We start from the raw sequence: 27,465 nt of genomic DNA, 5'->3' as shown, positions 1-27,465 counted from the left end.
CAATAAGTCATAACCCCACTCATTCTGACAACACTGCCCTCATACTCTCCAATAAGGCATAACCCCACTCATTCTGATGACACTGCCCTCATACTCTCCAATAAGTCATAATCCCACTCATTCTGACAACACTGCCCTGATACACGCCAATAAGTCATAACCTCACTCATTCTGACAACACTGCCCTCATACACGCCAATAAGTCATAACCCCACTCATTCTGACGACACTGCCCTCATACTCTCCAATAAGTCATAACCCCACTCATTCTGACAACACTCCCCTCATACACGCCAATAAGTCATAACCTCACTCATTCTGACAACACTGCCCTCATACACGCCAATAAGTCATAACCCCACTCATTCTGACGACACTGCCCTCATACTCTCCAATAAGTCATAACCCCACTCATTCTGACAACACTGCCCTCATACACGCCAATAAGTCATAACCCCACTCATTCTGACGACACTGCCCTCATACTCTCCAATAAGTCATAACCCCACTCATTCTGACAACACTGCCCTCATACACGCCAATAAGTCATAACCCCACTCATTCTGACGACACTGCCCTCATACTCTCCAATAAGTCATAACCCCACTCATTCTGACGACACTGCCCTCATACACGCCAATAAGTCATAACCCCACTCATTCTGACAGCACTGCCCTCATACTCTCCAATAAGTCATAACCCCACTCATTCTGACAACACTGCCCTCATACACGCCAATAAGTCATAACCCCACTCATTCTGACAGCACTGCCCTCATACTCTCCAATAAGTCATAACCCCACTCATTCTGACAACACTGCCCTCATACACGCCAATAAGTCATAACCCCACTCATTCTGACAACACTGCCCTCATACACGCCAATAAGTCATAACCCCACTCATTCTGACGACACTGCCTTCATACTCTCCAATAAGTCATAACCCCACTCATTCTGACAACACTGCCCTCATACACGCCAATAAGTCATAACCCCACTCATTCTGACGACACTGCCCTCATACTCTCCAATAAGTCATAACCCCACTCATTCTGACAACACTGCCCTCATACACGCCAATAAGTCATAACCCCACTCATTCTGACAACACTGCCCTCATACACGCCAATAAGTCATAACCCCCCTCATTCTGACAGCACTGCCCTCATACTCTCCAATAAGTCATAACCCCACTCATTCTGACGACACTGCCCTCATACTCTCCAATAAGTCATAACCCCACTCATTCTGACAGCACTGCCCTCATACACGCCAATAAGTCATAACCCCACTCATTCTGACGACACTGCCCTCATACTCTCCAATAAGTCATAACCCCACTCATTCTGACAACACTGCCCTCATACACGCCAATAAGTCATAACCCCACTCATTCTGACAACACTGCCCTCATACACGCCAATAAGTCATAACCCCACTCATTCTGACAGCACTGCCCTCATACTCTCCAATAAGTCATAACCCCACTCATTCTGACGACACTGCCCTCATACTCTCCAATAAGTCATAACCCCACTCATTCTGACAACACTGCCCTCATACACGCCAATAAGTCATAACCCCACTCATTCTGACAGCACTGCCCTCATACTCTCCAATAAGTCATAACCCCACTCATTCTGACAACACTGCCCTCATACACGCCAATAAGTCATAACCCCACTCATTCTGACAGCACTGCCCTCATACTCTCCAATAAGTCATAACCCCACTCATTCTGACAACACTGCCCTCATACACGCCAATAAGTCATAACCCCACTCATTCTGACAGCACTGCCCTCATACACGCCAATAAGTCATAACCCCACTCATTCTGACGACACTGCCTTCATACTCTCCAATAAGTCATAACCCCACTCATTCTGACAACACTGCCCTCATACACGCCAATAAGTCATAACCCCACTCATTCTGACGGCACTGCCCTCATACTCTCCAATAAGTCATAACCCCACTCATTCTGACAACACTGCCCTCATACACGCCAATAAGTCATAACCCCACTCATTCTGACAACACTGCCCTCATACACGCCAATAAGTCATAACCCCCCTCATTCTGACAGCACTGCCCTCATACTCTCCAATAAGTCATAACCCCACTCATTCTGACGACACTGCCCTCATACTCTCCAATAAGTCATAACCCCACTCATTCTGACAGCACTGCCCTCATACACGCCAATAAGTCATAACCCCACTCATTCTGACGACACTGCCCTCATACTCTCCAATAAGTCATAACCCCACTCATTCTGACAACACTGCCCTCATACACGCCAATAAGTCATAACCCCCCTCATTCTGACAGCACTGCCCTCATACACGCCAATAAGTCATAACCCCACTCATTCTGACAGCACTGCCCTCATACTCTCCAATAAGTCATAACCCCACTCATTCTGACAACACTGCCCTCATACACGCCAATAAGTCATAACCCCACTCATTCTGACGACACTGCCCTCATACTCTCCAATAAGTCATAACCCCACTCATTCTGACAACACTGCCCTCATACACGCCAATAAGTCATAACCCCACTCATTCTGACAGCACTGCCCTCATACTCTCCAATAAGTCATAACCCCACTCATTCTGACAACACTGCCCTCATTCACGCCAATAAGTCATAACCCCACTCATTCTGACAGCACTGCCCTCATACACGCCAATAAGTCATAACCCCACTTATTGACATCACTGCCCTCATACACGCCAATAAGTCATAACCCCACTCATTCTGACAGCACTGCCCTCATACACGCCAATAAGTCATAACCCCACTTATTGACATCACTGCCCTCATACACGCCAATAACTGCACTTGTTCTGACATCACGGACATGATAAAGCTCACAGGTTGTAGGTTCGGTGGTCTCACTCATTTCCACACCAACACTCTCAGGCGCCCCTGCCCTCACAGGCTTCGGCATTCTGACTGAGAGACGGAGAATGACTGGGTGGAGAGAGGGGGGGAGGGGAGGAGGCAGGGGGTCTGAAGTGCTTGTGCTTCCTTGTCGGCCTTTCGAAGGGGCTGGTGCAGGGGTGCAGTTGTATGTCTTGCATTCTGGAGACCAGGAATCAAACCCCAGCACAACTCGTGTGAGTCTGAACACATCCCGTTCTCTCTCTGCGCCTCCCATTGTAAACAAATGCAATGTAAAAAAAAAATTTAACTCAAGGCTTGTTCGCTGTGCTCTGCAGAGCTGTGCCAGGTGCGTGCCCCCACTTTCCTCTCATCTCATAGCAGCCTCGTTTCTGTAATCAGGCTTCATCCCAGCGCACCACCCACTCAAGACAGTTCTCTGTGCAGCTCTGGGGCGCTTAAATTAAGAGGAACGAAATAAAAAAGCATTGGCAAACTCGGTAGGTCTTTCCCAGTTGACCTATTGGCTCTGCCAATTCTTTTTTCAGATGTTATGCCGCATCAGTTAAAAGCAACATGCCTTTTTTATGCTGTACAGGATTAGCAACAACAAAAAGCCACGATGAGGCAGCCATGTCATTCTACTGGCACACACATTCATGATGATGTATGTGTACGCATGTGTCATTATACATACGCACACCAGTATGATTGATGGTGCAGGTGCCATTAATTCTGTTTTTGTTTTATTTATTGATCCAAGATCTCTGATGACAAGTGGATCGGGAAATAAACACATTAGAAATGTTAACACAAAAGTGTTTCCTGTATGGCACAGCAGCCTGGCACGCAAATGGCAGCCAGTGGCTCTTAAAAAATATATATAATAATTATAATTTAAAAAAATGCTCAGAGTGCAATTGAGAAGCATGTGAGGAACAGCAATGGACATTGGGTGGGGAAATTAAGTAAAAATAAAGGCCGGTGTGGAAGAGGGGAAAAGTGGTCCGCAAGGGAAAGAGCAACATGGAGCGTGGCGGGAGCTAGTTGGAGCGAGCAGCACACGAGGGAGAGAAAGCAGCACATGAGGGAGAGAGCAACATAGTATGTGGGGATGGGTATTTGGTGGGGGGAAGCACACAAGGGAAGGAGACAGCAGCACAGGAGGGAGAGAGCAACATAGTATGTGGGGATGGGTATTTGGTGGGGGGAAGCACACAAGGGAAGGAGACAGCAGCACAGGAGGGAGAGAGCAACATAGTATGTGGGGATGGGTATTTGGTGGGGGGAAGCACACAAGGGAAGGAGACAGCAGCACATGAGGGAGAGAGCAACAGTATGTGGGGATTGGTATTTGGTGGAGAGAAGCACACAAGGGAAGGAGACAGCAGCACATGAGGGAGAGAGCAACATAGTATGTGGGGATGGGTATTTGGTGGGGGGAAGCACACAAGGGAAGGAGACAGCAGCACAGGAGGGAGAGAGCAACATAGTATGTGGGGATGGGTATTTGGTGGGGGGAAGCACACAAGGGAAGGAGACAGCAGCACAGGAGGGAGAGAGCAACATAGTATGTGGGGATGGGTATTTGGTGGGGGGAAGCACACAAGGGAAGGAGACAGCAGCACAGGAGGGAGTGAGTTACACAGAGCATGGGGTGTAGGTATTTGGCAGGGGAGATGCTCTTAGGAGAGGAGACAGCAGCACATGAGGGAGAGAGCAACATAGTATGTGGGGATGGGTATTTTGTGGGGGGAAGCACACAAGGGAATGAGACAGCAGCACAGGAGGGAGTGAGCTACACAGAGCATGGGGTGTGGGTATTTGGCAGGGGAGATGCACTTAGGGTAGGAGACAGCAGCACAGGAGGGAGTGAGCTACACAGGGCATGGGGGTGTGGGTATTTGGCAGGGGAGATGCACATAGGGGAGGAGCTTGAAACCAGCTATAAACTCAAAGAGTGCTTAAACAAAAAGAAAAAAGCAGTTCCCTAAACATGAGCAGAAGAAGGATACAAGTTAGCCAATCAAACGATGTAAGGGATTGTAACGAGGCCATGCTCCAGGGGAGGGACAAACACAAGAAGAGGAAGGCAAGCCATGGAATAAGAAACCAGCAAAGGAGAGTGAATATAAAGATGACACATAGTAAGCAATGGGCGGGATCTAAGTTTTCGGTAAGCCCACAATAGGTTATTTTGCAGCAAGACAGCTGTCTGGTAGATGAGATCTAAAAATAGGAATTTGAATGTCTCTCATCCTCACTTTCCTGAACTCATACACTTTAATGGTCTCATTAAAATTCCCATCTGTGGCCTTATACACTACCAGTGTGTCACTTATTCTCACATCTCTGCCTCACTTACTTTAATGGAATCTCACTCATTGCCACATTACCACCCTCAAACACTTCGATGAAGTCTCACTTAGTCTCACATCCCCGCCCTCATACACTTCATGCAGCCTCACTCATTCACATATAACTGTCCCATGGAGTATCACTCAATGTCACATCCCTGCCCTTTACACTTCAATAGTCTCACTTATTTTCACAACCCTGCCCTCATACACCCTTTCACATTTAACTGTCCTAGTGCATCAGTGGAGTCTCACCCACTGTCACATCCCTGCCCTCTTACTCTTCAACTGTTTCAGTTATTGCTGCCTTGCCACTCTCAAACACTTCAATGAAGTAATTTAATGATGATGATACTTGTAAAGCGCACTGTTACCCCATCTCGGGGTGTCCTGGCGCTGAAGACCGCTGGGGAACCCGTCCTGGCTTTCCCTGTGAGATGGTCCCTTCTGGGTATCTCCAAGTTGAAACCAGGCATCCCCTGCGTCTGAGGGGGCCGTTGTAGAGATGAGGCAAGCTTAATGCCCAGAGTTGCCGAGTGTGATCCCTGGTTAGAGTACGCACCAAGGCGAGAATTATCGAGTCCGTTGACCCTGGTCCACAACCCTCACTTATATTCACATCTCTGACCTCATACACTCAATGCAGTCTCACTCGTTTGCATATCACTGTCCTTGTGTTCATCAATAGTTCACTCACTCATTCCCATATGCCAGCCCCTTACACTTCAATAGAGTCTCACCCACTTCCAGTTCACTGCCCGAATCCACTTCAGTGCCTCCTTCTCACATCACTCCATGCACTTGGAGTCTCACTCCTCCCCACTTGTTTGGTGTTCACTCCCTGCAGTGTGCGAGGTAATCAGTTATTTTCCATGCCTTCACTCTTGTAACTCGTGATCTATCAGTGAGTCTAAGACACTAACTCGAGTACACATAGTACAGCAACTAACCAGGACTGTGTGATATGACTGCAACAAGCACAAACATAAGGCAAAGTAAGGCAGCTGCCTTAACCAACACCAGGTGGCGCCAAATCGCAAGACTGTGCCAGGAAGCACTCCAAATGAAAATTGTTTTGATAGAAACACTTGAAATAACTGCCCCCTTCCTGGCTGCAAGGGACAATAAACACCTGACTACAATGCATGAAGGTCTGCAGCTCCAATTAAGGCATTTTATACATCCAAAAATGTACCTGTGGACCACGCCTACTAGGATGAAATCCCCTTGAAAGTGAATCCCTTCCTTTCTTAAGGAAATTATCCTTGTTGTTGTTAAATGCACTGCACATTATCTGAATGATAAGTCAGCAGCCCGCGTCTCCAGAGGACCTGGCTGTCGAGAACATTCTACTTCCATTCTCAACTAATGTTTGATGTTCTTCTCTTTTCTCCTCTCCAGTTTTCATCTGTAGTTTCATGGTGGCTGCCCCCATCTTCGGTTACCTCGGAGACCGTTTCAACAGGAAGATCATCCTCAGCTGCGGCATCTTCTTCTGGTCCGCGGTCACCTTCTCCAGCTCCTTCATCACCAAGCAGGTAAGAGCTCCTGAATGCACAAGTGGAATGTCCCCACAGCCCCACCGAGAGATGTTAGTGCCTAAGTTACTGAGCAAATGTCTGATCAGTTTGGAATGCAACAAAAAGGACTCATGGTTTTGCTGCAGGAGCGGTAAGACGGGCCCGATCCATAGCGGATTCTTAGCATATCCACAGAAGATACATTTTTACACTACTTATTTTAATGGTAATTGTTTACACGCTCAGTGGTTAAGTTTTAAAAACTTGTATCCCTCTAAAAAAATGTTGTTTTAATTATATTTTAACGTCGATTAAACCAAATAAAGTTTTGCTCAATATTTTCCATTGCTTTGACCTTTGTTGCCTCCTATATTGATATAATATTAGTCCCTCATAATCAGCGGTTGTTGTTGGCTGTTACGCCATGGCTTTCCATTGCCACTTTGTTGCCACTCGGCCATCTTTCTTGGCATCCTCTATGGGTCTTCACATTGTGAAAAAGGCCTCAGTTTGATTAGGCCAACTTGGCCTTTGGTTATGTTTTGATGACACATAGAAGATATTAGTGGGGATTAAAGACCAATATTGTATTATGTAACGGCTTTCTTAAAACATAGTGCCACATGGTATACCACGTGGAAATTCTAGTTCACCAGGTATAAATGGTGTCTCTTCTGGTTCCAGTTGACCCATGTACATTTTTCAACATTGGACTGTAAATGTATAGTCGAGGAAGCAAGGAAGATGCGCTGGTTACATACACTTGTCATTAAGAACCAAGAGCCCCACCTATACTCATACTTACATGATTATTTCCAAAGAATAGCTGGAAACAACGGTGACTTCCGTCATACTAGTTCAGTGCATGTCTAAACCCCAAATTTTACCTACTGAATATGGCAGAAGCCATCTGTAACTAGTCAATTGGAGTTTCCACCAGAGATCTCACATCTGGTCAAAAAACATTCAGAAATAGCAATGTTCATTTCCACACAGATGACACCAAGTCTACTCCCACCCAGTCTGTAAGAAGTCCTCTGTGCTGCTTGGTTTTTCTGCAGCCATCTGCTCCCAGTATGCAGACGGCTATTAGCAATAGTGTCACAGGGATGGGCCAAGAACAACACATCACATCTTGACATCTCAGCATCCCAAGGCTGCTTCCACTGTGCCGGGATGTCTGGATGACAGACCTGGGCTACAAAATGTCATTGTGTCCTGCACTCTTTTCCTTGTGCTGTTTGGGCTAATCCTCCTCCCCCATAGGAGAAAAGCTAAACATGCTTACGTGTGTGCTCAGACAGTGATACGGGGCAAGAAAGGGCGGAGAGATATGATTGGTCCAGACCAAAGAAGGATTGAAAATGGGGCATGTGGAGAACTGTGTAAGTTGGATATTGAAGTCCTTTAAGTTCAATTGCTTTGACAATTCTAGGAAAAGCTTTTTTCATGTGACCTTTTCTAGGGATACAAATGAGTGATACCCTCAAGTGGATTCTACTGTAGGGTGATTCAAAGTTGTTTTTGGGACGTAGAGAGCAAGTTGGTGGTCAAATGTACACTTGAAAAGCCAGCAAATTGCAGGAAAGAGAAGATGGTGATAGATGTATGAGGCTATTTTTATCGTCTCTCTGTTTTTTAACTGAAAAAATCCCTTCTTTTAGCACTGCCTAATTTATGATGGAGATTAGTAAACACTGGTTTGTTCTTTGGATTCTGGGTTTATCATATATTTTGATTTTTTACTAAGCACTGCATGGTTTAAATTATTGACACAGTATTGTAAGTACCTGCTTGCTACCCTTTTATTTCTTCATTATCGGACAAACTATAATTTTTTCTGATGAAATGTCCTTGGTCACCCAAACTTTGCTGCTTTTCTCCACAACAGCCAACTCTTCACCCCAGAACAAAACTCGAACCCGTAGTGACACAAATCAGTTGTCGTTCTATTAGACCGGCCTGGCCTTCAATTTCAAGCATCATTGCACACACGGCATATACATATGTTTGCAAAATACCTTCAGACCCAAGTGCTTACAGATAGGGTTTAACATCATGGCAATGGATGGTTACCTAGTGGCATAGAATGGCACATGCCATCAAGGATGAGCATAGTGGATATTCAATTAGAATGGAGATAGATCCTCATTGACGTGGATGGCTGGATAGCCACATAGAATGGTATATCATCCATGGCATGCACAGCTGGACAACCACATAGAATGAAGATATATCATCAAAGACGTGGACATCTGGACACCGATATAAAATGGAGGTAAATCACCATGGACACGACCAGCTTGACAATCACGTTGAATGGAAGTATATTGTCAATGATGCAGAGGGCTGGACACCACATAGAATGGAGGTGGGTCATCAAAGACATGGACGGACTGACAGCTACATCGAATGAAGGTATATATCATCAAGGACACGGACAGCTGGGCAATCATGTAGAATGTGGATAGATCATCGAGTAAATGAACAGCTGGACCAGCTAATTGAATGGTAGAATATCATCAAGGACGTAGAGGGCTGGACAGCCACATGGACTTGAATTAGCTCATCAGATGTATGGATCTCTGGAGAACCACATAGAATGGTGGTATATCATTAAAGACGCGGAGGTTTATTATCAAGGAAATAGACGGCTGGACAGCCACTTAGTACGGAGGGAGATCTTCTAAGAAACTGACTGCAGCACAGCTACATAGATTGGAGGTATATCATGAAGGACGTGGACATCTGGACAAGTAAATGCAATGGCGATATGTCATCACAGATGTGAACATCTGGACAGCTATATAAAATGGATGTAGATCATCGAGGACATGGACGTCTGGACAAGCTAATTGAATGGAAGTATATCAACAATGGCATAGAGGGCAGGACAGCCACATTGAACGGATGTATACCATCATGGACATGGGGCTGAAAAACCTCATAGTACAGGAGTGTTGCTATAAATAGTGCCTCAGGAGCGTTGCAGTTACACTGGACCCACTGAACCCTTCTATTGCTGTATTTTACTATTCAACCAGCGGTCGGGCCAGTTTAACTTGCCTGCACTCAGACCCATATCACCTTTGCTGCAACACTGCGATGCACCGTAGCCGACGTGTGGTGCGATAGAGAGGTATTCTAGTGAAGATTTGGTCTCATCGTTAAGGTATCAGTGGTGGAAATAGACGCTCTGTTCTCTAATTCCAATTTCCCCTGTTGGATATAATTGAGTAGACCTCTTCATCTCAATACTTTGGAGTTGTCTGTACTTGGAAACAGATGGCACCAAATCAGGCTCTGTTTAAAACCGTATATGTAAGATTACAAACATGTAGACAGTAGCACATGCCCTCATTCCAGCTCTTCACGTGGAAGAGTCTTGGACCGCCCTCTCCTTGGGTGATGGGTGCCCGGCTGTCCGAAGGCAGGTATGTCCAAGTAATGCCAGGTGCTACCAACAAAAGTCCCTGCCGTCACCCGCAAGTGCATCAAATTCTGCACCAGGCTAAGGAGGGGAAGCGCCAACCCGACAACATTTGGTCACTGGATACTGGTGGCCACAATAATAGGTTTCAGATTTTTACTACAAAATTAGACAAAACCCTGCTTTCACCTGAATAAATAATGGAAATGTCTGCACTACCTGGTATTCCTATATTGTTTAAAGAAGTATGTAGTGTCCGTAAACTATCTTATAATGTAAGTCCCTTGCGTACGTTATGAAGGTCCTTTCGATTTAAGGCTCAGGCTGACAAGTATAGGCATAATAATAATATTCAACAGAATGATAAATATCTTCAGTTCCGGATAAATGACCTAGAATTTCAAAGGTTCGCCAATATCTTCACGCCGGCTTCCATCACTTGTCACTTTCTGTGCTGGATCTTGCACTACATAGCGCCCAGAAACTGAACATCTCATCAAAAGGCCCAGATCTGACTTAAAAGAGCATCGTCTCTCCTCTTTTCAAAATTGAAAGTTGAAATTCAATTTTGGCTGGGTGGGGTATCATCAATATGTTCTTTTGAGCTCAGCTGCCCTCCTTGTGAATTAGGTATGACGTCTCTGTGGGTGAGTGCACCTGCTGTCATGTGTAGGCTTCGGCCGGTTGGCTCAAACATTCATCCTTACAATGTCGATTCAATCACTACTCAGTAATAATGGCACCTATTACTTACCTGCTAAAACTACGATATCAAAGGGCGCTCAACCCCAAGGTAAGCAGGCTCAAAGACGTCCTTTTGCCTCTAAAGTTTATTTTGGCCACCGGAGAGCCCTCTTTGTGGCGGGGAGCACCGTGACCGAGATAGCTAAAATCCCAAAGACACAATGGGACATGGAGCCGTGAAGGAATATAAAAATTAATATTAGGTTATGTGGAACACATAAACACGGAAAATCAAGGGACGCGGAAGGGCGCCGGATCGTGTGAACCAACGGCAATGACTATAATTTCTAAATTATTTGACATGTTTTCCAACTTCTGTACGAGCCACTTTTTCCTCGCCCAAAAAACAAGGCGCCTAAACAGGATCCGGAATGCGTGAAACATATCTATAAAAAACGGATTATTATTTTAAGACCTGCACACGTCAGGTGTGTGAATCACTAGGATGTCACATGGAAAGCACACGGTCTGAGGTGCAGCAGCAGTGACGTGGGTAGGAAAGCCGGCTCTGTGGTTTGGAAGGAGGCCCAGAGGCCTTCGCGCTGGGCACGGGTGGACCAGGGCAGTGGTCAGCCAGCTCAGTGTGCGAGGGGGGCGGGGTCTGTGGAAGAAGCCTCGGGGGTGACCTTCATCATACAAGACACCTACGTCACGGAGGAGGACCACCAGCACCACTGCTGTGGTTTCCAAGTCAGCCCTAACGTCACTAAGGAGACCCGTATAACTGCGCCACTTGTGTCTCAAATAATCAATGTCACCCAGGAACATCAACAGTTCTCCTACGACAGGTGTGACGTCAGTGGCGCCTTGATACCCTTGCGGGTGAGTCGTGCGATTCAGGTACGCATAACATAACACATGCGAACAGCACCCAAACATCTAAGAAATATATCACCAGCTGCTGAAGTCACCAGCACACAGCAGCACACAGCAGCAGTGACAGCAGCTGTGACCTCACAAATGAACACTAGTGGAAGCAGAGGCGCAACTAGAGCCAAATTTGGGTGGGGGGGGGGGTGAGAAAAAAATTCGGGGGGAGGGGGGGCTGAACCTTTAATCAGTAGGCAGAGTGGAGCTGCAGGGGCTCTTAGAAGGGGTGAAACAACTGCAAGGCCTAATTAACATTCAAATGCTCTTTTAAAGACCTGTGAAACGTTCGGGTGCGGCTCTGTGTGTGCCCAGGATCTGTCTCATCCCAGGCTGCCACACACGACGAGGGGGGATGGGGGGGGGCTGAAGCCCGGTGAGTTCAATGGGTGTTGCGCGCCTGAGTGGAAGTGAGCAGTGACTCACAATAGAACAGTGCATTGGAAATGCTGCCACCTGATCCCGAGCGATCACGGACATATCGATGGATCATCAGTGGAACCGCTACCACCCGATCCCGAGCGATCACGGACATCACGATGGATCGCCAGTGGACCAGCTTGCAACTGCTCCCTAGTGCACAGTGACTTCCCAAAAGAACATTAGTGGAACTGCTGGGACCTGGTTTCAAGTGAATAGTGGCTACACAGTGGCAAACCAGCGGCACGGCTGCCACCAGACCTCAAGGCAGCAGTGACTTCACAGTGTGTTGTTCCAGTCAGTAGTGATGTCACTAGTGAACACTACAGGAACTGCTGCCACCAGACCTCAAGGCAGCAGTGACTTCACAGTGTGTTGTTCCAGTCAGTAGTGATGTCACTAGTGAACTCTACTGGAACTGCTGCCACCAGACCTCAAGGCAGCAGTGACTTCACAGTGTGGTGTTCCGGTCATTAGTGATGCCACTAGTGAACACTACAGGAGCTGCTGCCACCAGACCTCAAGGCAGCAGTGACTTCACAGTGTGTTGTTCCAGTCAGTAGTGATGTCACTAGTGAACTCTACTGGAACTGCTGCCACCAGACCTCAAGGCAGCAGTGACTTCACAGTGTGGTGTTCCGGTCATTAGTGATGTCACTAGTGAACACTACAGGAGCTGCTGCCACCAGACCTCAAGGCAGCAGTGACTTCACAGTGTGGTGTTCCAGTCAGTAGTGATGTCACTAGTGAACTCTACTGGAACTGCTGCCACCAGACCTCAAGGCAGCAGTGACTTCACAGTGTGGTGTTCCGGTCAGTAGTGATGTCACTAGTGAATACTACAGGAACTGCTGTTACCCGACCTCAAGGCAGCAGTGACTTCACAGTGTGGTGTTCCGGTCAGTAGTGATGTCACTAGTGAACACTACAGGAACTGCTGCCACCAGACCTCAAGGCAGCAGTGACTTCACAGTGTGGTGTTCCGGTCAGTAGTGATGTCACTAGTGAACACTACAGGAACTGCTGCCACCAGACCTCAAGGCAGCAGTGACTTCACAGTGTGGTGTTCCGGTCAGTAGTGATGTCACTAGTGAACTCTACAGGAACTGCTGCGTCCTGACCTCAAGGCAGCAGTGACTTCACAGTGTGGTGTTCCAGTCAGTAGTGCCACCTGATCCCGAGCGATCACGGACATATCGATGGATCATCAGTGGAACCGCTACCACCCGATCCCGAGCGATCACGGACATCTCGATGGATCGCCAGTGGACCAGCTTGCAACTGCTCCCTAGTGCACAGTGACTTCCCAAAAGAACATTAGTGGAACTGCTAGGATCTGGTTTCAAGTGAATAGTGGCTACACAGTGGCAAACCAGCGGCACGGCTGCCACCAGACCTCAAGGCAGCAGTGACTTCACAGTGTGTTGTTCCAGTCAGTAGTGATGTCACTAGTGAACACTACAGGAACTGCTGCCACCAGACCTCAAGGCAGCAGTGACTTCACAGTGTGTTGTTCCAGTCAGTAGTGATGTCACTAGTGAACTCTACTGGAACTGCTGCCACCAGACCTCAAGGCAGCAGTGACTTCACAGTGTGGTGTTCCGGTCAGTAGTGATGTCACTAGTGAACTCTACAGGAGCTGCTGCCACCAGACCTCAAGGCAGCAGTGACTTCACAGTGTGGTGTTCCAGTCAGTAGTGATGTCACTAGTGAACTCTACTGGAACTGCTGCCACCAGACCTCAAGGCAGCAGTGACTTCACAGTGTGGTGTTCCGGTCAGTAGTGATGTCACTAGTGAATACTACAGGAACTGCTGTTACCCGACCTCAAGGCAGCAGTGACTTCACAGTGTGGTGTTCCGGTCAGTAGTGATGTCACTAGTGAACACTACAGGAACTGCTGCCTCCAGACCTCAAGGCAGCAGTGACTTCACAGTGTGGTGTTTCCGGTCAGTAGTGATGTCACTAGTGAACACTACAGGAACTGCTGCCACCAGACCTCAAGGCAGCAGTGACTTCACAGTGTGGTGTTCCGGTCAGTAGTGATGTCACTAGTGAACTCTACAGGAACTGCTGCGTCCTGACCTCAAGGCAGCAGTGACTTCACAGTGTGGTGTTCCAGTCAGTAGTGATGTCACTAGTGAACTCTACAGGAACTGCTACCACCAGACCTCAAGGCAGCAGTGACTTCACAGTGTGGTTTTCCAGTCAGTAGTGATGTCACTAGTGAACACTACAGGAATTGCTGCCACCAGACCTCAAGGCAGCAGTGACTTCACAGTGTGTTGTTCCAGTCAGTAGTGATGTCACTAGTGAACACTACAGAAACTACTGCCACTAGACCTCAAGGCAGCAGTGACTTTACTGTGTGGTGTTCCAGTCAATAGTGATGTCACTAGTGAACTCTACTGGAACTGCTGCCACGAGACCACAAGGCAGCAGTGACTTCACAGTGTGGTGTTCCGGTCAGTAGTGAAGTCACTAGTGAACTCTACTGGAACTGCTGCCACCAGACCTCAAGGCAGCAGTGACTTCACAATGTGGTTTTCCAGTCAGTAGTAATGTCACTAGTGAATACTACAGGAACTGCTGCCACCTGATCTCTGCAAAAACAACAGTTTATGGACAGAATGCAGAACAATGTCATACATTCACCCCAGTACAGAGATCTGGGCCTAAATCCATCGTTTTTTTGCACTCCACACCACCCCAATTCAGACATGGCCATATGCAAATCAGCCTTGACCCTCTGCCTCATGGGAACAGTCCAGCCCGAAGTGCCAAGCCATGTCTTTCCTGGACCGGAATCAAGCATCCTGGGACCTGTTTCATCAGCCGTCTTCAGCTAGGATAGCTTGACTCCAGTGGTGTGGAGAGCATGGGACTCACCACTCGGGCTGACAAATGCAAAAATAACAGTTTATGGACAGAATGCAGAACAATGTCATACATTCACCCCAGTACAGAGATCTGGGCCTAAATCCACAGTTGTTTTGCACTCCACACCACCCCAGTTCAGACATGGCCATATGCAAATCAGCCTTGACCCTGTACCTCATGGGAACAGTCCAGCCCGAACTGCCAAGCCATGTCTTTCCTGGACCAGAATCAAGCATCCTAGGACCTGTTTCATCAGCCGTCTTCAGCTAGGATAGCTTGACTCCAGTGGTGTGGAGAGCATGGGACTCACATCTGAGCTTACCCATCCCACTCGTGGTGACAAATGCAAAAATAACAGTTTATGGACAGAATGCAGAACAATGTCATATATTCACCCCAGTACAGAGATCTGGGCCTAAATCCATCGTTTTTTTGCACTCCACACCACCCCAGTTCAGACATGGCCATATGCAAATCAGCCTTGACCCTGTGCCTCATGGGAACAGTCCAGCCCGAACTGCCAAGTCATGTCTTTCCTGGACCGGAATCAAGCATCCTAGGACCGGTTTCATCAGCCGTCTTCAGCCAGGATTGCTTGACTCCAGTGGTGTGGAGAGCATGGGACTCACGTCTGAGCATACCCATCCCACTCAGGGTGACAATTGAAAAAGTAACAGTTTATGGACAGAATGCAGAACAATGTCATACATTCACCCCAGTACAGAGATCTGGGCCTAAATCCATTGTTTTTTTGCACTCCACACCACCCCAGTTCAGACATGGCCATAGCAAATCAGCCTTGACCCTTTGCCTCATGGGAACAGTCCTGCCCGAACTGCCAAGCCATGTCTTTCCTGGACCGGAATCAAGCATCCTAGGACCGGTTTCTGGCTATCAGCCGTCTTCAGCCAGGATAGCTTGACTCCAGTGGTGTGGAGAGCATGGGACTCACGTCTGAGCATACCAATTCCACTCGGGTGATGAATGCAAAAACAACAGTTGATGGACAGAATGCAAAACAATGTCATACATTCAGCCCAGTACAGCGATCTGGGCCTAAATCCGTTGTTTTTTTGTACTCCACACAACCCCAGTTCAGACATGGCCATATGCAAATCAGCCTTGACCCGGTGCCTCATGGGAACAGTCCAGCCCGAACTGCCAAGCCATGTCTTTCCTGGACCGGAATCAAGCATCCTAGGACCGGTTTCTGGCTATCAGCCGTCTTCAGCCAGGATAGGTTGACTCCAGTGGTGTGGAGAGAATGGGACTCACGTCTGAGCATACCCATCCCACTCGGGGTTTTCACCCTATGTGGGAAGGGTATGCCCAGACGTGGGTCCCGTGCTCGCTAAGCCTTCTGTTCATCCTATGTGGGAAGGGTATGCCCAGACGTGGGTCCCGTGCTCACTAAGCCACTGGAGTCTAGCTATCCTGGCTGAAGACGGCTGATAGCCAGAAACCGGTCCTAGGATGCTTGATTCCGGTCAAGGGAAGACATGGCTTGGCAGTTCGGGCTGGACTGTTCCCATGAAGCACAAGGCCAAGACTGAGTTGCATATGGCATGTCTGAGCTGGGGTGGCTTGTGAGCAAAATACCGATTGATTAAACCCAGATCTGTGACTGGGGGTGAATGTTTTGCCATTGTGCAACATTCCGTCCATCATCATGTGTGTTTTGCTGTTCACCATATGTGGGAAGGGTATGCCCAGACGTGGGTGATCGTGCTCACTAAGCCACTGGAGTCAAGCTATCCTGGCTGAAGACGGCTGATAGCCAGAAACCGGTCCTAGGATGCTTGATTCCGGTCCAGGGAAGACATGGCTTGGCAGTTCGGGCTGGACTGTTCCCATGAGGCACAGGGCCAAGACTGATTTGCATATGGCCATGTCTGAACTGGGGTGGCTTGGTGAGCAAAATAATGATGGATTAAACCCAGATCTGTGACTGGGGGTGAATGTTTTGCCATTGTGCAACATTCCGTCCATCATCTTGTGTGTTTTGCTGATCTCAAGGCAGCAGTGACTTCACAGTGTGGTGTTCCGGTCAGTAGTGATGTCACTAGTGAACTCTACAGGAGCTGCTGCCACCAGACCTCAAGGCAGCAGTGACTTCACAGTGTGGTTTTCCAGTCAGTAGTGACGTCACTAGTGAACACTACAGGAGCTGCTGCCACCAGACCTCAAGGCAGCAGTGACTTCACAGTGTGGTGTTCCGGTCAGTAGTGATGTCACTTGTGAACACTACAGGAACTGCTGCCACCTGATCTCAGTCAGCAGTGACTTCACAATGTGGTGTTCCAGTCAGTAGTGATGTCACTAGTGAACACTACAGGAACTGCTGCCACCAGACCTCAAGTCAGCAGTGACTTCACAATGTGGTTTTCCAGTCAGTAGTGATGTCACTAGTGAACACTACAGGAACTGCTGCCACCAGACCTCAAGGCAGCAGTGACTTCACAGTGTGGTGCTCCGGTCAGTAGTGATGTCACTAGTGAACTCTACAGGAGCTGCTGCCACCAGACCTCAAGTCAGCAGTGACTTCACAATGTGGTTTTCCAGTCAGTAGTGATGTCACTAGTGAACACTACAGGAACTGCTGCCACCAGACCTCAAGGCAGCAGTGACTTCACAGTGTGGTGTTCCGGTCAGTAGTGATGTCACTAGTGAACTCTACAGGAGCTGCTGCCACCAGACCTCAAGGCAGCAGTGACTTCACAGTGTGGTGTTCCGGTCAGTAGTGATGTCACTAGTGAACTCTACAGGAGCTGCTGCCACCAGACCTTAAGGCAGCAGTGACTTCACAGTGTGGTGTTCCGGTCAGTAGTGATGTCACTAGTGAACAAACTGCTGCCACCAGACCTCAAGGCAGCAGTGACTTCACAGTGTGGTGTTCCGGTCAGTAGTGATGTCACTAGTGAACTCTACAGGAGCTGCTGCCACCAGACCTCAAGGCAGCAGTGACTTCACAGTGTGGTGTTCCGGTCAGTAGTGATGTCACTAGTGAACTCTACAGGAACTGCTGCCACCTGATCTCAAGGCAGCAGTGACTTCACAATGTGGTTTTCCAGTCAGTAGTGATGTCACTAGTGAACTCTACAGGAACTGCTGCCACCAGACCTCAAGGCAGCAGTGACTTCACAGTGTGGTGTTCCGGTCAGTAGTGATGTCACTAGTGAACTCTACAGGAGCTGCTGCCACCAGACCTCAAGGCAGCAGCGACTTCACAGTGTGGTGTTCCGGTCAGTAGTGATGTCACTAGTGAACTCTACAGGAGCTGCTGCCACCAGACCTCAAGGCAGCAGTGACTTCACAGTGTGGTGTTCCGGTCAGTAGTGATGTCACTAGTGAACTCTACAGGAACTGCTGCCACCTGATCTCAGTCAGCAGTGACTTCACAGTGTGGTGTTCCGGTCAGTAGTGATGTCACTAGTGAACTCTACAGGAGCTGCTGCCACCAGACCTCAAGGCAGCAGTGACTTCACAGTGTGGTGTTCCGGTCAGTAGTGATGTCACTAGTGAACTCTACAGGAGCTGCTGCCACCAGACCTCAAGGCAGCAGTGACTTCACAGTGTGGTGTTCCGGTCAGTAGTGATGTCACTAGTGAACTCTACAGGAACTGCTGCCACCTGATCTCAGTCAGCAAGGATGTCACAAAAAGAGCAGAGAAGCTGTTGTCGCTTGGGTCTAAAGCCCACAAGGATGAGACTAAAGAGCGCAAACAGAACTCCTGTCACTTTGCCTGAAGCCATCACTGTGAAGTCACTTTCCCGAGCTGGCCCTCCAGGACACAGAGGTGCCCCACTTTCACCACACATGGGTGGTGCGAGAGTGACAACCCTCAGACCAAAGTCAGGCCGGATGGGTGAATCTACGGGTGAAACCATTCCACGGGTTGTGCTGTTACCTTGGTCACAAAACGTGAATATACTTTATCCAAACAATGTGTAAAATAAATACACAAAAGGAAAAATAGACCAGGAAGCGGATGTATTTTTCGGAGGTAACAATGAGGCTACTGATTGGAGTTCAGTGCCCTGATGAGCAGGTCGGTGCTTTCAACACACGCACCATAGGGGCCCCTTCTCGGCGCCCGAGTCTTAGCTCAGGTAACAAAGGTACAGTGTGTGTACAGTAGCCCCTGGACATACAGTAAGAGTAGGGTGTGTCTGCAGGACAGACAGCCCTAATCCGGCCCCGCCCTCGCGGACTGATCTCTTCTTGGAAACGAGGCTTTCGGAAGCTTCCGCGCCCGGCTCTAGATGCGGCGGTAGATACACATGGGATGGACTGACGGCGCCATCACAGCACCCGACGCGCCACACACACCCTGCGAAGCCTGTTATTGCTACACGTCAACAAGTCGTAAAGTAAAGATGACAAACGTATTTCTGAGAATTACCTTCGGAGCCCGGGCTGCAGAAAGCGGCCATTGTCACCGGCGGCATTCCTGGGCACTACTTCAGGTCCCACGGCGGGGGGCGCGCCCCCCCTACCCACCTCCACCCACCTCCACCGTGGCCGCCCTGTGATCACGGTTGGCCAGACCACATTCCACAGGCCGTGGTGACCCGGTTGCCATAGTGAAGACATATACAGAAACACAACAGTCCTAGACATATATACACCCTCCCAAAAACACACATATATGAGTGGGTATACAACCCATAACTCGCCCCTTGCTTTCCTGCAATCCAAACACGTGTGAGGCTTATCAATGGCACATGCTAAAGGTCAGGGGCCGCAGTGCTTGTATGTGCAGTGATGCATAAAAGCGCGCCCACCAGGTACACACAGCATGAATAGGGTACACATACCTTGTGTTTACTAAAACCAGCAGGTATAATAAACACCTGCATTCCAGGGGCAGCTGTGCAGTTCATGCACAGCACGGCTCTCCCTAGACCCAGCTGCCGCTCCAGCCGCTCAGCGACTGTATATTTGCCTTCGACCCTGTGCAGCGCTCCGCTACCTTTTGGCTAGTTTGGCTCTATACAAATACCACATACATATAAGATACACGTGTGGCCCCATCTCAGACCGTGGTGGACTATAAACCAGGAAGCAGAAGAACTGAGAGGTCATATGATGATATAAAAGTGTCCTTTGTCAAGCTGGGGAATCGGGGGTGCATTGCCCATAATGGGCTTTGGGGCTGGCCCAATAAGACAATACAAAGATACTCTTTAGGGGTGCCTTTTAGAAAATCCAAACTTTTAGGGACTTTGTGGCTGAACAGAAAACCACACCACGTCTGCCGGTGATCCTCAGTGACGCAACACCTCATCCAAGTGATGGTCACCTCTGAGTCATCTTCCACAGACCACCCCCTCCAAGCAGGCTGAGCTGGCTTAAGCGATGACCACAGGCCTGGCCCACTGTGACCCATGGTGAAGGCCTCTGGGCCTTGTGCCAAGCCCCAGGGCCAGCCTTCCTACCCACGTCACTGGTGTTACACCTCAGGCAACGTGTTTTCTATGCAGCATCTTAGTGATTCACACACCTGCGCCTCCTTATTATGGATAGAACACACTCAACAGAATTTTCATATAATAGCATGCCAACTAGAAACATGTAATAATTACATATAATGAGGTTGTTCTTATTATTAATAGTACTAGTGTGAGTATAAGAATGGGGTAACGTACAGAATTAAGACCAGCATGTGACCTGTGATGGCGTTACCAATAGAATGCTGATATTTCTTTAAAATATCTGCTTGGTATAAATTCACTGCTTCTACTCTGGACCTGTAGTGCACCAGAATACACTGAACGTGCACATGTTACTGTGATCATGTGTACAATCTCACAAGTACACTCTCTTATGGCTGAAAGACTGATTGTCGTTAGTGGGTACAGTTCTAGTAAAGTTAATCAAGCGCCAGTAACAATGGTAAGAATAGTTTCTAGGGATTGTCTTTTCTTACATACAGCAAGAACGTCATCAGGGCCGGACTAGCCGTAGCGGGCACCAGGAGTTTTCCCTGTGGGAAGGGAGCCGGTTTTGGAGCAGTGGGGCAAAAAAGCGCAGCACCTGTGTTCCCTTATCTCCCCTACCCTCCCCCCCCCCCCCCCCCCCCCCCACCCCCTGGGAGGCCGATCCGGAATTTTGCCAGGGCAGGTTTGCGTTCACAGTCCAACCCTAAACGTCACATAACTAAACATATGAGGGAGAACCTGGAAATAAAGGGTGCCAGGATGGCCCACAGTCTCAACAGGAGGCGTCCACCACCCTTTTCAAAGGCAGGTTTGTCAAAGAGATTGATGGAAAGTACACAGAATTATGACCCAGATGGAAAGTGTTATAGCAGCTACGTGCATTAAAACCAACACCCTCCACCATTACCCTTCTTCCCCAGTACAGAACTTTACAAATTGTCAAATTTGCTGCATTTTGGCCCCAATTCAGAAATAGACGCGGTTCAGCACCTGTTCTCCTAATAGACACTATTCCACACGTAATCTCCCAAAAACACCTGCATGATAGTCATAGAGTGACCAAGCCGTGGGCTACAACACGGATGTATGTTGCGGTACATGTATAGAAGTAAGTGAAACAGCTATGGGTGGAATGACTGAATTAATCGCAGCGATCACCGAGGCCGCGTCCTAGACCATGGTTATTTTGCACCCCACGTCACCTCAGATTAGACCCAGCTATATGCAACTCAGCGCTGAACCTGCTGCAGTAGGAACCTCCAGCTCAGACTGCCAAGTCACGTCCTCTCGGAACCCCAACACAAGCAACCCAAGCCCGCTTCGCCGGGATCGAGCTCATCTGTTGGATGCAGCTCGGTCCCAGTGGCTCAATGAGCGTGGAGCCCACGCCTGAGCATACCCAGAGGAGCTCTCTCAGAATGCTGTGATTTATGAGTGGTCCAGCACGATTAGTGTACATGATGGGCCTCAATCATAGTTTCAATTACTTGATGAGGTTGGAAAGACGACTGAAAGGAGCACAGCAGGTGGTTGCTCTCCAAGTGAGAGGATAGTTAAGTGGTAACCATGGTTTCCAGTGTGTGCGGGGCACAGAAGGGCAGTAATTGGACGGTAGTTGAGACCAGCGTTTCTTTTCTTCTGGAGCAGTGTTGATTGCACCTTGAGTTTTGAGTGACATCTCAATTCATGGCGAGGATATGATGATGTTGGCAATGAGAGGGACCAGGGCGTTGAATCGAACCAACATTGCCTTTCTTTCTAACCTCCATAGGGCTCTATGACGTCATCAAGGGGGCAGGTACTTTGTTTACCCCCGGGTCCATCTGCATCCGTACAACAAAGAGAGAGGGAACGGTGGAGGGGTGAGTCCTGAAGGTTTGAGGGAAAGCAATAGAAAAGGCGGACATTAATGAGACGCAGCTTCAGAGGACGCGTCCGCATTGTGAAATGCCTCGTGCATCAATGGACCCAGTCTTTCAGTTTCTCGCTGTTTGACATACACGCAGGGCTCAAATAACTAAAATTAGGTTGGCATCATATGAAGAACTTGTCATGCAATGACTCTTTGAGGTATGAACGGATGCTGTTGAATGACTGCGGCCCCCCTTCAAACTTCATGGTCGTGTGGTCATTATTCAAGGAAATCCGCAGCTTTGATAATTTGAATTGTGTATAGCGCCCTTCTCACACTAGAAACAAGGGGGCAAGATTCAGTGTGCCAAAGGGCTTGTCAGCACAGAGGCCTTAAACTAAGATTGCTTTCAGTTTCAGATTGCATCCAACACATTTCCACTCACAGTAAGAAACCCCAGCCTCCTTCCCTCACACACTGGTTATTTGTAGGGAAGATCTGAGGGGTTGGCCTACAAAGGACCTTCAGAAGAGCCTGGGGTGATTAAATGCTCTGAGAGATCAAGATGGCGGTGCCTTCATTCAGTGGGACGTCCCAAGATCTGAGTGTCATTTGATGGATGCAAACTCTGGACTGTGTGTGTGGCAACGGGTCCAGGTAGAATGCAAGGGAGACATTGGACATGCAGGAAGCGCTAAGGGGTAGCACTGAAAATGGAGTGTCAGCAAGTTGCAGCCAACATGTCTGATGCCAGCACCACCCACAGCCTCGCTTCCGGCCACAGTAACTCCATATTCCCACTGGTAGCCATGGTCCACATACCATTGCAAGATGGCGGAAGTTATTGTCCTAAAATGGATCAATGCATTCTCTAGTGCAGTCAATACATGCTACACCAGTCATGCATTGTAAAGGAAGCACTTTTTGGGAGTGTAAGGGAATTTGGTGATATGTAAGAAAAGGGGTGAATTTCTTGAAATGTATACTATTGTCATTTTCACAGACTGGCACCCAGGTGCCACAATGAGTGTCTGCAAGCGCATTACATTGACCTGCAGAGTAGAGCGTATTCAATAGAATAAATCTCCGGATTGAAGCATACATAAAAAGTATTCCTGCATTCTTGATTTTCGTAATTGATCTAAATGACAGTGTATTCATAGTTCTGCTTAAATTCAGTGCAGGGGTTCCTTGCATCTGCGAGCTTTTCAAATCAAATAAAAAATATTCTTTATTGTCTTAGTTCATTAAAACCACAACAATGTACTCGTAAAATTAATTGTGTATTTTTTTTTTTTTAATGTGCATGTTGAAGATTTTGATTTTGAGCAGTGCAATGGTTACGCAGTTCATTTATACTTGTTAGAAGTGGCACGGATATAGTGGAATAAAACAATGAGGTAGACCGTCCGTTTTGTGAGACTCAGTCTCAGAAGGAGCTAATTGTGCTTTCCCCCACAGTCAGTTATACTTATTGAAAGTTGCTATAATACAATAAAATCTCAGTGCAAAGTGATAGACGAGTGCTTTGGAGCTGAAATCCACTTCATTGAAGCAGAAGATAAACCCTCACCCTATCTCCTGCACCTGGGAGCTTTAGCGGCGCGGATTCAATCACTCTGTATTTTCTGCTTGTGCGAGCTGTAGAAGCATGGACTCCATGACTCTGTAAGCCCTGCGAGCTGTAGAAGCATGGACTCCATGACTCTGTAAGCCTTGCGAGCTGTAGACGCATTGGCTCCATTACCCTGTAAATCCCGCTCCTGCGAGCTGTAGAAACATGGACTCCATGACTCTGTAAGCCCTGCGAGCTGTAGAAGCATGGACTCCATGACTCTGTAAGCCCTGCGAGCTGTAGACGCATGGGCTCCATGACTCTGTAAGCCCTGCGAGCTGTAGAAGAATGGACTCCATGACTCTGTAAGCCCTGCGAGCTGTAGACGCATGGGCTCCATTACCCTGTAAATCCCGCTCCTGCGAGCTGTAGAAACATGGACTCCATGACTCTGTAAGCCCTGCGAGCTGTAGAAGCATGGACTCCATGACTCTGTAAGCCCTGCGAGTTGTAGACGCATGGGCTCCATTACCCTGTAAATCCCGCTCCTGCGAGCTGTAGAAACATGGACTCCATGACTCTGTAAGCCCTTTGAGCTGTAGACACATGGGCTCCATTACCCTGTAAATCCAGCTCTTGCGAGCTGAAGACGCATGGACTCCATCACCCTGTAGGTCCCGCTCCTGCGAGCTGTAGAGACATGGCTACCATTACCTTATAATTAATCCTGCTGTGAAGTGTAGAGGTATGGACTCCACCGCCCTGTAAGTCCTGCGAGCTGTAGACGTATGGACTCCATGACCCTGTAAGCCCTCCTCCTGCGCGCTGTAGATGCATGGGCTCCATTACCCTGTAAGCCCTGTTCCTGCGAGCTGTAGAAGCATGGACTCCATGACCCTGTAAGCCCTGCTCCTGCGAGCTGTCGACGCATGGACTCCATGACCCTGTAAGTCCTGCTCCTGCGAGCTGTAGACGCACGGACTCCACCACCCTGTAAGTCCTGCTCCTAGGAGCTGTAGATTCCACCACCCTGTAAGTCCTGTTCCTGCGAGCTGTAGACTCCACCACTGTGTAAGCCATGCTCCAGCGAGCTTACCTTTTTGACTTCTTCTGGTTTATCTGGTAACTTCGGGGAAGCAGTTCTAGGATGAGACAAAGAGGGATTTTTTGTCTCACTAGATTCTGATGTCTGTCCAATGTCCCTTATACTTTGTACAACATCCAGAAATATAAGCGGAACACATAGCAGTTGTGGTCGAATATTAGCAAAGCCAGAAAGAAACAAGTAGTGTCTGTATTGTCGCAGGCAAAGATAATTACAGGGGTATGGGCAAGCTACCCTGGATTAGCGCTAATCAAACATAATGAAATGAATTGAGGGGGGTCCTTGGCTAACCCCTTTACTAGAGGGCACTACGTTGCACAATCACAGGTGATGTGCTAGGTCTAAAGACTCTCTGTGCCACACACACAGTTCCCTGTTGAAAAATCCACAAAACCCAGGCAACCCATGAAGATGCAAAGAAAGATATTTGAATGGATTTTGCATCTAGCTGCCATGCTGTAGGAATTGAAGCACCACGATTAGCCTTCTCGCAGCCAGGCCGCCACAGTTCTATCTACAGCCAATGCGGTAAGAATTGAAGCACCACAATTAGCCTTCTCACAGCTAGGCCGCAACAGTTCTATCTACAGCCAATGCTGTTGGAATTGAAGCACCACGATTAGCCTTCTCGCCGCAGGGCCGTCACAGTTCTATCTACAGCCAATGCTGTTGGAATTGAAGCACCACGATTAGCCTTCTCACAGCTAGGCCGCCACAGTTCTATCTACAGCCAATGCGGTAAGAATTGAAGCACCACAATTAGCCTTCTCACAGCTAGGCCGCCACAGATGTATCTCCAGCCAATGCTGTTGGAATTGAAGCACCACGATTAGCCTTCCCGCAGCAAGGCCGCCACAGTTCTATCTACAGCCAATGCGGTAAGAATTGAAGCACCACAATTAGCCTTCTCACAGCTAGGCCGCCACAGTTCTATCTACAGCCAATGCTGTAAGAATGGAAGCACCACAATTAGCCTTCTCACAGCTAGGCCGCCACAGTTCTATCTACAGCCAATGCTGTTGGAATTGAAGCACCACGATTAGCCTTCTCGCCGCAGGGCCGTCACAGTTGTATCTATAGCCAATGCTGTTGGAATTGAAGCACCACGATTAGCCTTCTCACAGCTAGGCCGCCACAGTTCTATCTACAGCCAATGCGGTAAGAATTGAAGCACCACAATTAGCCTTCTCACAGCTAGGCCGCCACAGTTCTATCTACAGCCAATGCTGTAGGAATTGAAGCACCACGATTGGCCTTCTCGCAGCAGGGCCGCCACAGTTGTATCTACAGCCAATGCTGTTGGAATTGAAGCACCACGATTAGCCTTCTCGCAGCCAGGCCGCCACTGTTCTATCTACAGCCAATGCGGTAAGAATTGAAGCACCACAATTAGCCTTCTCACAGCTAGGCCGCCACAGTTGTATCTATAGCCAATGCTGTTGGAATTCAAGCACCACGATTAGCCTTCTCGCCGCAGGGCCGTCACAGTTGTATCTATAGCCAATGCTGTTGGAATTGAAGCACCACGATTAGCCTTCTCGCAGCAGGGCCGCCACAGTTCTATCTACAGCCAATGCTGTTGGAATTGAAGCACCACGATTAGCCTTCTCGCCGCAGGGCCGTCACAGTTGTATCTACAGCCAATGCTGTAGGAATTGAAGCACCACGATTGGCCTTCTCGCAGCCAAGCCGCCACTGTTCTATCTACAGCCAATGCTGTTGGAATTGAAGCACCACAATTAGCCTTCTCGCCGCAGGGCCGTCACAGTTGTATCTATAGCCAATGCTGTTGGAATTCAAGCACCACGATTAGCCTTCTCGCAGCTAGGCCGCCACAGTTCTATCTACAGCCAATGCTGTTGGAATTGAAGCACCACGATTAGCCTTCTCGCCGCAGGCCCGTCACAGTTGTATCTATAGCCAATGCTGTTGGAATTGAAGCACCACGATTAGCCTTCTCACAGCTAGGCCGCCACAGTTCTATCTACAGCCAATGCGGTAAGAATTGAAGCACCACAATTAGCCTTCTCACAGCTAGGCCGCCACAGTTCTATCTACAGCCAATGCTGTAGGAATTGAAGCACCACGATTGGCCTTCTCGCAGCAGGGCCGCCACAGTTGTATCTACAGCCAATGCTGTTGGAATTGAAGCACCACGATTAGCCTTCTCGCAGCCAGGCCGCCACTGTTCTATCTACAGCCAATGCGGTAAGAATTGAAGCACCACAATTAGCCTTCTCACAGCTAGGCCGCCACAGTTGTATCAATAGCCAATGCTGTTGGAATTCAAGCACCACGATTAGCCTTCTCGCCGCAGGGCCGTCACAGTTGTATCTATAGCCAATGCTGTTGGAATTGAAGCACCACGATTAGCCTTCTCGCAGCAGGGCCGCCACAGTTC

At 48.4% G+C, this 27,465-nt stretch overlaps 1 protein-coding gene across 2 annotated transcripts in view; it reads left to right on the top strand.

The window, feature by feature from the left end:
• The window catches only part of LOC147729730 (sphingosine-1-phosphate transporter SPNS2-like), a 327,355-nt gene that overhangs the window by 155,913 nt on the left and 143,977 nt on the right, over nt 1–27,465 (top strand). For both annotated transcript variants that reach the window (XM_086954611.1, XM_086954612.1), the window contains exon 3: nt 6,651–6,787. In XM_086954611.1, coding sequence (XP_086810737.1) covers nt 6,651–6,787 — 137 coding nt within the window. The remainder of the gene's footprint in view (nt 1–6,650; nt 6,788–27,465) is intronic.

This window comes from Lissotriton vulgaris, chromosome 2_1 (genome assembly GCF_964263255.1).
Source record: "Lissotriton vulgaris chromosome 2_1, aLisVul1.2, whole genome shotgun sequence".
In the NCBI taxonomy this organism is placed as follows: Eukaryota; Metazoa; Chordata; class Amphibia; order Caudata; family Salamandridae; genus Lissotriton; species Lissotriton vulgaris.
The sequence above is the reverse complement of the archived record's forward strand: the minus strand, read 5'-3'. Positions and strand labels throughout refer to the sequence as shown.